This window comes from Lactuca saligna, chromosome 4, assembly GCF_052625555.1.
Source record: "Lactuca saligna cultivar CGN05327 chromosome 4, ASM5262555v1, whole genome shotgun sequence".
Taxonomy (NCBI): domain Eukaryota; kingdom Viridiplantae; phylum Streptophyta; class Magnoliopsida; order Asterales; family Asteraceae; genus Lactuca; species Lactuca saligna.
In genome coordinates this window covers 82,290,590-82,301,464 of record NC_136420.1, presented here as the reverse complement: position 1 = coordinate 82,301,464, position 10,875 = coordinate 82,290,590, and the positions used below count along the sequence as shown (strand labels likewise).

Sequence of the window (10,875 nt, the reverse complement as noted above, 5' to 3'; positions counted from 1 at the left end):
AAATGAGTCAAGTACCATATGCTTTTGTCGTTGGTTTGATCATGTATGCTATGATGTGTACTCGACCTGATGTGGCTTTCGCTTTATGCATGGTTAGTCGATATCAAGGGAACCCTGGTAGAGCTCACTGGACTGCGGTAAAGAACATTAGTAAGTACATGGGGGAGGACTAAGAACTGGGTTCTCGTCCTCGGTGGGAGTAACGACTTGAGAGTGCGAGGGTATAGTGACGCCAGTTTTCAGACCGACCGAGATAATTTCCGCTCTCATTCGGGCTAGGTGTTTACCATAAATAGAGGAGCAGTAACCTGGAAAAGTTCCAAGCTGGAGACCATAGCTAATTCAACATGCGAATCAGAGTACATAGCAGCGAGTAAAGTGCTGAATGAGGAAATATGGCTAAAGAACTTCATTGGAGAGCTTGGAGTTATACCTGACCTAAAGGAGTCTATGGAAATTTTCTATGATAACGAGGGTGTGGCCGCCTTAAACAAGGAACCGAGGGATCATGGTAGATCCAGACACATCGATAGAAAATACCACTTCATCAAACATCGAGTAGAAGAGGGACTCCTCATAGTAAAGAGAGTATCTTCAGAGGAAAACGCAACAAATCCCTTACGAAGGGACTGAGTAAGGTTAAGCACTTGCAGCATGCTATGAGTATTGGATTGAAGGACGATATTAGTTTTAGTAAATAGATAGATGTTTAGATACTTGTAATAGATAAAATGTAATTGATATTTGATGATTAAATAAAGGAGTTTTATTTATGAGTAAAGCTACTGTCTTGTGTCAATTGTTTACTATTTTTTCATTTTGCATGCTTTGACTTCCAGAATAATAACCACAGTCAATCATACTTTGGAAGTAGGTATTGAGGCAAGACTGTCATGAATTGTCTTGTAGATTGTCTAAGCGTTTAGACATAGAAAAGGTTTGTTGCATCGTTCATGAGTGCTCCTGAAATAAGATTTAAGTATTGGATTAAACCCACGCTCACATGAATCACTTCATGGAATTCATCACTAGTGATTGTGAGACGATAATATCGTATGATCTTTAAACCGAGATATATAAGTTGTTGTTTACAAGTTGGTTGTGCATTGATGATGCGTAAATGTATCTTTAACTTGATGGTATAAAATGTATTGTTGTGTATGATTCAATAATAAATAGTACAAGCATATAAGTCAAAGTTTATATGTTCCTTTTATCCTAGGAGGATAAAAGCAATATATTGGCCCCCTCGATGATTTTGTGTTGACTTATGTGTCGGGCACGGTTATAACTGAGTTGATGTGTTCAATTAAGTTCTATGTCAAATAAATCAGAAACCGAGAAACAAACTGTTGGACAATAAGTATGACTATGTTCCATGTATTTGTCTGCATAATATATTAAGAACAGAGGACTACATGATCCCTTATCAATAGGACGTGTTAGAGTTCGACAACATCTTTTGAGAGCTACAATTGCTAATCGGATTTTGAAGTCACAAGTTCATTTATAGTTATAAGACTTATCCAAGTAAGAGACTGTTAGATTAGGTGTCTAAGCCCATAACTATAATTGGTATGTACTTGACCCGATAGTAGCATGGTCCTTTTGGGTTGCCTTCACCATAGCAACTTGACTGAATGAATTATGGAGAAAGAGGTTAATTGTGATTTATTAATATATTATAATAATAATATATTAATTGAGAAATCATATTATTTAATTAATATTGGTCAAGAATTAATTTAGTGATCAAAAGAGATTAATTAAATTAAGGGGATTGATGTTGTAATTATAAGATAATTAAAATATGGGCTATGGACTCCTAATAGAAGGAGGTGGATGAAATTTATGTGGAAGCCCACATAGAAATCGTCCATAGGGGATTTTTGGAAGGATCATGTGGACTACTTAGGGCCTAAGCAATCAAATTAGGGTTTTGACTAAAACCCTAGCAGCTCAGCTCTCTAAAGACATCATGAGACTCCTAAATTTGACACTTGAACCCTAAGAAGAGTTCCAGTTGATTTTTGTGACCCCTAGCCTCTTTCTCATATTCCTCCAACTTGCTCTTGGTGTTTGTGATCTATTAGAGGCATCCCATTTAAGGTGCTAAGTTCTCAAAGGTTGAAGATCAATCAAGCTACTAGAAAGGTAATCATCTAATTTTGTATTAGGTATTAATTTCGAAAATAGCATGCTAGTATAGGGTTATAGCTTTGGATGATTATTATAATTGCATGTACAATTAGAGAAAACCTAGATCCAAAGCTTTAGGGTTACATGTACACCATAGGATTCATGTAATGCTCAAAACCCATCAAAAACAACATGTATGTAGCATCAAATTCGGTCACACTTTCAGTGAAAAAACGAAATGTCACTATACGCATATTGTCACGCTATTATGGTGTGTTGCTTGATCACTTTTTGTACTAGTGTTAATAAATACTTGTATTAAAATCATGTTGATGAAAGTAACATTGCACTCTCCCGATATAGATGTAAGACTCGCAGGAAAGTCAGCTCTTTGACTGACACTTCATATTCTCCTTTAAAACAACCTAAACACAAATATTAAAATCATGTTCATGAAAATAACTATAGGACACACTGCTTCCTAGGAGTAGCGCCCAAGTTTCGCTCGCATCTTCTGCATATTAGCTCCGTTTTCGACGTTCTTTATATCCCAAATTTTGTATCGAAGAGTACCATAAATTGCATTTAGACTCTATCGGCTAACTCTCATTCTTTTTCAAATTTATAAATTTGTACAGATTTCACCGCACCTTGTAAGTCCCAAATCAATGAATCTTAACAATATCAGTCTTAATTGCTTAAATAATACGGAATATTAATCAAATAATGATTCAAGAACACACAAATATAACTTCAAATGCACACAATTCTATTATATAAATTGCCTGGTACATGATAACTTAAAAGCAACCGTGAACTAAAGAATGGAACCACTACAAAACGTATACGACAATATCATATATATATATATATATATATATATATATATATATATATATATATATATATATATATATATATATATATATATATATATATATATATATATGAACCTAATACAGAGACTATTAAGGCCCAAGCCCATGCATGACCGAAATCACTAGGTGATCTCAGTCCAGCTAACCGAGAACACATACACGTCTCATTAACAAAATAATATTCTAAGCCCAAGAACAAATAACAATATAAGCGCAGCATAAACCTGTAAAATATGACTCAACAATCTCTCTCTCTTGGTTTATAGTTGGCTAGCTTTATGGTATATATCAAATTATGTTCCTAATTACAATGGTTAATTTTGATTTTATTTCCTTGGCTCATCCATATACCAAATTGTCACTTCTAGTTTTAATGTTTCTTAAGCCTCTCATTTAGATAACTTATTTGAAATTATTTTTGTTACAATTTTAATGTTTCTTAGGCCTCTCATTTAGATAACTTATTTGGAATTATTTTTGTTACATAAGACTATTATGCATCCGTTAGGATGTAAATGGTAACACGGATGAGATGGAGATAGAGATACGATAGACACTTGGGATGATGATAGGCCAACGCTGTCTCATTTTAATATCTAAGGGGGTTTGGATAGGAAAAAAAAGGATGTTTATTACTTATTCCCATCACAATAAGTTAATTTTAAGTGTTTAGATAAAATCTTTAAAAATCAATTTATTGAACTAAATAAACTAATTTTAATAAGCATCTCTCCATATTTATTGATTATTATTATTATTTTTTGTTTATTCACACATCAAATAAACAATAAACCAACAAAGTAATAAAACACCCCTAGATAGAAGCGAAGGCTCCATGGCTACCAACATAGCTATTTACCGACATCTTTTTTGCTTTGACGTCCCAAATCCTCTTAATTCGTATCCACGTCCTTCCCTTCCATCGCTTTCTTCTACTTCTAAGCTGAAATTGTTGTTTTCGTACTTGATGTTTGAAAATTTTAATCCAATTTAAACATACTTGGGAAGAATGTGCATTCGGATTTCACTGGCTTCACCATAGAAAGTTGTTTTTCATGTCCTCTATTGGAAGAGGAAAGATGAAGATGCGGCTGAGAAAGCCAGTGCTAGTGTTGCTTTTTCTGACAGTTGTTGCCCCCATTGCGCTTTACACCGACAGACTCGCTACATTTTCTTCATTTTGTACCCCCCCTTTCTTACTCTCAGATCTCGAATTTCTTCTTTACAGCCATCAAATCTCTATTGTCTGACCTGTTTCGTTCTCTTCTTCTTGCAGCTACATATGAATTCCTTCAGAAGCCTTCAACACTGGTATGTACTTCATCCCTCAATTTCCAATCTCAATTATATCGAATTCATTGTTTATGATCCTTTTATTCATCTATTTTTACCTTCAGTCGTTGCATCGAGATGTCAGGCCCCTAAATTTGCATCCTCAGGTAGGTAACATGCTAAGTTATTATGTTTCTGAATTCGGATGCTTCGTAATATGTTCATTTCGCTAACCTTTCAAATTTATTATGTTTCAGGAGTTATCTGCATCACAAGAACCATTTGATGATGTTTATTTGGAAAATTTGGCTAGATCTATTCAACATACTGATGGTGAAAGATCCAGGAAAACTAGAAAGCTTAATGAAGGTTATTTCCTTACCTTTTCACTCAGCCCTAACCCTAATCAAATCACATTTTGCTCATGTTTAATTCTTAAAACCGCATAACAAATCGCCAACTCCTTGAGTAACCTTTTTTATACTTTTTATCCACTGCATCATAAAATTTACTTGACAATCACTTTATCAGAATCCAAAGGACAAAATGACAACCCCATCAGGCAAGTACTGACGCATGGTGACAACACCTTTGAAGAATTGGCTGAAAACAAGGAAAATGGCAAGTTGAAAGCGACTCAAACAGTAAGTTAATTAAAAAGTTCATTACTTTCTTGGTTCCTGTGACCCACTAAATTATTAAATAACCTTTTATATTTATGTTGGAATTAGCTGTACGTAATGTGGGCCTATGGGGCATAATAGAATATGTTCACTAATTTGATAGTATTGACTTGAATCCTTATGGCTAGCGGAGTGAATATTTTCAATATTGAACCCGGTAGCTTATAACTTATAAGAACTCACATATCGGGAAATCTTGTGTTTCTGAGGTTCTTTATGAATTATATATAAAACCTATTTGATGCTTAGAGAATGATTTTGTGTTTTATGACATTTTAGGAAACTATACAAGAGGGAAATTCCATCAAACCTGGAAAAACAAAAAGCAAGAAAGCAGATGAACATGTTTTAACAGATACCCGTGTTAAGTATCTGAAGGATCAGTTGATTAGGGCAAGACTTTACCTTTCCCTTTCAGCAACAAGAAGCAATACTCAATTTATTAGGGAACTTCGGTTGCGTATGAAGGAACTCCAAAGAGCACTTGGCGATGCAACAAAGGATGCAGATCTACCAAAGAAGTAAGCCTTATTTAAAATTTAAGGGTAAATGCAAAAATACGTTGGCTTATTTTTGATTTTTATAAATGCGTTATATGTTGTTGGGGTATGAAATGAATGCAGTGCGAATGAGAAGCTGAAAGCAATGGAGCAGACACTGGCGAAAGGGAAGCAAATACAGGACGACTGCACTGCGGTTGTGAAGAAACTGCGTGCCATAATTCACTCTACAGAAGAACAGCTGCGGGTCCACAAGAAACAGGCCTTGTTTCTGACTCATTTAACCGCCAAAACTGTTCCAAAGGGTCTCCATTGTCTTCCCTTACGCCTTTCAACCGAATACTATTCTCTTCATTCTTCTGCCCAACAATTCCCAAATCAACAAAACCTGCATCACCCCGACCTCTTCCACTACGCATTGTTTTCGGATAATGTTTTGGCTGCTGCTGTAGTTGTCAACTCAACCGTTTCCAATGCAAAGGTACTTTGTTATTATTATTATTTTTTTACCTATAAAATAGCAATGTGGTTGGTTATTGCTTGAAATCGACTCAATGAAAGCATGTTGTTTGGAGCAGGATCCTTCAAAACATGTGTTCCACATTGTGACAGATAGGCTGAATTACGCAGCAATGAGAATGTGGTTTCTTGCAAATCCAGCTGGCAACGCCACAATCCAAGTTCAAAACATCGAGGAATTCACATGGCTGAATGCAAGTTACAGCCCTGTCTTAAAGCAGTTGGGTTCACAGAACATGATCGATTATTACTTCAAAACACGAAAATCCGAATCCGATTCAAATCTCAAATTCAGAAACCCAAAGTATCTGTCAATCATGAATCATCTCCGGTTTTACCTTGCGGAGATATTCCCGAAGCTTAGTAAAGTGGTGTTCTTGGATGATGATATTGTGGTGCAAAAAGATCTAACTGGTCTTTGGTCTATTGATTTGAAAGGGAAGGTGATCGGTGCTGTTGAGACGTGTGGGGAGAACTTCCATCGGTTTGATCGATACCTCAACTTCTCAAATCCTCTGATTGCTACAAATTTCGATCCGCGTGCGTGTGGATGGGCGTATGGAATGAATGTATTTGATTTGGAGGAATGGAGGAAGCAAAACATCACTCAGGTTTATCACTCGTGGCAAAAGTTGGTAAGTGTTTGATTGATTCATCAATCGCAATAAGCAACAACTAAGAAAAATAGAAAATATATGATATGATATGATGTGATTGAAGTTGTAGTGACATTTGGATTTGGTTGGGTGCAGAATAATGAGAGACAACTGTGGAAGCTGGGGACGCTGCCACCTGGCTTGATAACATTTTGGAAACGGGTCTACCCGTTGGAGAGGACATGGCATGTACTTGGGCTTGGGTATAACCCGAGTGTGAGTCACAGGGAGATTGAAAAAGCAGCTGTCATTCACTACAACGGGAATCTGAAGCCGTGGCTGGAAATAGGGATTCCAAAGTTTCGAGGCTATTGGAATCGCTTTCTCGACTATGATCAGGCTTACATGCGGGATTGCAATATGAGTCCATGAGTAAATAATGAAGAAGCAGATTTAGTCTTTTATTGTGTTGGTGTTGATTATTTTCCTCGAGTCATGCATATTTTATGTTGTTTGGTATGGGGTGGAGAGGAGATGTATGTGTAAATGAGCAAGAGATTGATGTTAAGAAAGTTGGTGTTTGGTGTGTGTGATACTCCAAACATCTTGGGTTTCAGTAGTTTTAGTTGAACCCAAGAAAAGATGAATCCGTATGTTGTATTTATCTATACTGTTTATATACCTTTGTATTCCTATGGGAAAAATGCAAAAACTAACAATATATTTTCAATTTTTTTTTTTTTTTTTTTTTTTTTTTGTTATAGTATTATATTCTAAGGTTAACTTTGTTGTATGGTTCTGAATGTTTGGCTAAAGTGCACTAACATTTCAATCAAAAACGTGTTGGGAGCAGCATCAATCACAAAGAAATGAAGAGAGAGGAAGATTAGGGTGGTTCATACATGTTTGTAGGAGACAGTGAAAATAATCCAATTATAACAATAGGTCTCATTGCCATTTTGATAAATTTTAATAAAGGGTCTGATAAGATTTAATGTCAAAATGGAGTGTGAATGTTAATTAGAACTTTTTAATATTATTTATGCCAAATAAATGTTTGATGTTTTTGTGTGATAAAAAAATGAATGTTATAGTTAATAATTAGTTTTAAATTGAAATAGTTTAATTGATCAAAATTATTTTAGATAGATATTACTAAATCTTTGCAATTTATTGTGGAAGCAATCAGTTAATTCAATAAAAATGTTCTTAAACAATAATTAATCAGTTAGTTTTTTTTTTTAGAATGTCTATCCAAACACCCACTAAACATATCTTTAAAACTACACATTTTCTCCACCACCACAGAAGTTGATCTCTCAACCTATTCACTGAGACATATTTCCAACACACCTAATGGCTAATACCGTCAAGCCGTATATCTTTTTATTAATTGGTTAGTTGTATGTCAAAGTTTAACTATATTTCCAAACACCAAATAAATGGATTTATCAATTAAAAAGTCAATATATCTGTCAGTTTAAAATTTGATATTAAAAAAACAAAAAACATAAATTTATTATTTACATAATTTAAAAACTTTTAAGTTATCATGAATGTCCTTCCTGGTAGAACCTAAATGGAAAACAAAAAAGAAAAAAAAGTTTTAAAAATCAAAAGTTAAATATGTAATACTCAACTCAACTTTAATTGTAAGAGCATCCACATCGGTGGTTCTTGCAAATCAATTGTAAATGCCATATGTGTACAATGTTTGGTGGAAATGTTAATATGCCGATTAAAAAACTAATATATATCAAGTGGATGAAAAGTTAATATATTGATAAAAATAATTTGCATTTGTATTCTCCTCACATCACCCATATTGGTTGATTAAAAAATTAATAAACTACATTTGCAAGGTTTGCACAGGTTGAAAGATCAAGTCCTATGTGGCATGAAATATTGCTTGGTGGCATTGCAAAAGAATTTTGAAAGACCCGGCTTTGGATGCTCTAACATCCAATTTTTAGGGGAGGCCCAAGTTCAATGAAAAGTGAAATATATAATACCCAACTCGACTTTAATTGTAACACCCGATTTTTAGGCATAGTCTTTTTAGTATAATTAAATTCATTATGATTTAAGCCAATAAACTTCAACTAGGGGCTCACTTGGTTGGGACAATGGCTCCCGATAAGGGAGGTCTCAAGTTCAAGCCCAAGTGGCTTAAATTAGAAGTGGCTAGGAGAAGGCTCATAATGTCATTTGGTCTTTGGTGGTGAGTGGTGCCCCTCTTGGTGGTTTGCTAGACAACCCTGATCCACCGGGTCGGGTTACCCTCTGTTTGCCGGTTCAAAAAAAAATGACGAACTTTCTCTAGGGTCCCGTAAAAAAAGGGAATACCTTTTTTTTTAAATCATTATGATATAATTAGAAGCTAACCAAAAAGTCCTAATATAGGCGCCATTTGAGTTTGAAGATGTTGACCTTTCAAGAATATGAACTAAAGGTTTGCGACTTTAAGCTTAACACCATTGATCGATCATCGTTGGACCATAATTAAATAATAATTTGTAAATCAGGTCGAAATGTGAAAAAGTAGACTTGTTTTGTTAAGAAAAGCTCAACTAGGGTAACTTTTGCATTTAGTCTAAAAGGGGCGACTAGTATTGTGCATACGAAATAGTTTTAGAGACTTAAACCATAGGGGTTGATCTTTCCTTCATTTGGAGAAGAAAAAGAGTACACAATCTTTGATTCTTTAAGGGTAATCGAAGTTTTGAAGTATATAGTGATGAAGATGATGATTACCAATCCAATCAATGGATTAAGCTTGATAATGGTGTTAACTAGGATGGATTTATGGGTTATAACAAAGTCCTGGACCCTTTGAATCCATCTAAAGTCATTATAAATCAATTTTTTTTTTTTTTTTTTTTTTTGGGGGGGGGGGGGGGGGGGGGGGGGGTTAAGTCAAACTGGATAAGTTTATTGAACATTTTTTTATGTTTTTGTTGGTGATGGTGTTGATCAACCAATGACACGATCATGTGGTTATCCTTTTATAATTTACACGAGTAACTTATTGTCTTGTACACAACTCACAACTTTCTCATAAGGAAGCAATTTGTTAATAGTTTACTTATGAACATGTTATAAGTGTCTATAAGATAAAATAGATTAATTAAGCTTAACAAATCCAATTAACAAACTTGAGGTTAATTATTATTATTAGTAATTTGGCTTAATTATGCATGTGTATATGTTTTTTATGATCCTTCTTATAGTTGGAAGAGCTTATTAGAAGATACTATACATGTTATTCTCTTTTATTAAAATACTATATGTATACCTTTCTTGGATACTATATGTATACCTTTATACCTTTCTTTGATGTCTTTTAGATATTTGTAAATGTCTCCAAGACATTGAGTTTTCTCATAATCATGACCATGGGCATCCGTACATCAGGTGGTAACTGAGACTACTATCGTTCGAGCATTTTTGAAGACTTAGATATTCAACCTATGAAGTTTTGAAGTTGTGAATGACATTATAGTATGCATTCACATGTGTTGAGCCTTGTAAACCCATCACATGGTTCATGTATGATGGTTCACATGTAACCTAGTATTTTTGAAGTTTTGATTATGAAGACTCTCTATACGAAATGTGTTATATGTGTTATATGTTATTCCATATGTATGCTTTGTTTAACCTTGGGGTCCTTTAAGAGTGAGGCATAAAAACTTTGTTAGTTATAGAAAAAATAAGGTTTGGTAACTTGTTCTGTATCATACATTGCATGCATATATATCGTTTATTATTTATGATATCTTTTGAAGTTTTGGAGTTGTTAATAGTATACATATTGTTGGGATACAAACCTAATCACACATCGGTTAAAAGAGAAACTATATTCTATCATATAAGGCAATGAGTAATCCCTTCTATCACCAATTGGTTTTACAAAATGGAACATCGTTGTTCTTCTATTGAGTATGGTTGAGCTAGTAGCGATCGTAACAACTGGTATCAGAGATACGGTCATAGCCTGAATGATGTGGTTGGCGCAGGTAGCGCAATCCCCAATAATTCTCGGTCCAACGAAGTTGATCTTGAAGCCTTGTATCGAAAGTCTTCCTAATGGCCCCAGGTCAGAGGTGAGCGTTTCTCAAGAGTATTGGTGGTATGAAAAAGGATTGGATCTCATGAACAGTTGTTGAAGGGGTGGCCAAGGGTGGAACTTAGGTTTGAGGGGAGGATTTTTCGGATACAAACCCAATCCCACATCAGTTAAAAGAGAAACTATATGCTAGCGTATAAGGCAATGGGTAATCCCTTT

General features: G+C 34.8%; 1 protein-coding gene across 1 annotated transcript; it reads left to right on the top strand.

Annotated features, from left to right (window-relative positions):
* Positions 1-3,866: 3,866 nt before the first annotated feature.
* On the top strand, positions 3,867-7,317 carry LOC145042234 (putative galacturonosyltransferase 4). Its single transcript, XM_078990628.1, has 9 exons — positions 3,867-4,199; positions 4,294-4,328; positions 4,415-4,456; positions 4,547-4,658; positions 4,821-4,933; positions 5,252-5,493; positions 5,596-5,953; positions 6,051-6,626; positions 6,744-7,317. Exons 1-9 carry the CDS (start codon positions 4,073-4,075, stop codon positions 7,017-7,019), a joined length of 1,881 nt encoding a protein of 626 aa, XP_078846754.1. The 5' UTR covers positions 3,867-4,072; the 3' UTR covers positions 7,020-7,317.
* Positions 7,318-10,875: the final 3,558 nt, after the last annotated feature.

Excerpts from the sequence above, each read along its gene's own strand:
- LOC145042234 (XM_078990628.1), top strand. The coding sequence starts at position 4,073 with ATGTCCTCTATTGGAAGAGGAAAGATGAAGATGCGGCTGAGAAAGCCA. Across the intron at positions 4,200-4,293 it reads CGCTACATTTTCTTCATTTT|CTACATATGAATTCCTTCAG; the intron begins GTACCCCCCCTT and ends TTCTTCTTGCAG. Across the intron at positions 5,494-5,595 it reads GATGCAGATCTACCAAAGAA|TGCGAATGAGAAGCTGAAAG; the intron begins GTAAGCCTTATT and ends AAATGAATGCAG.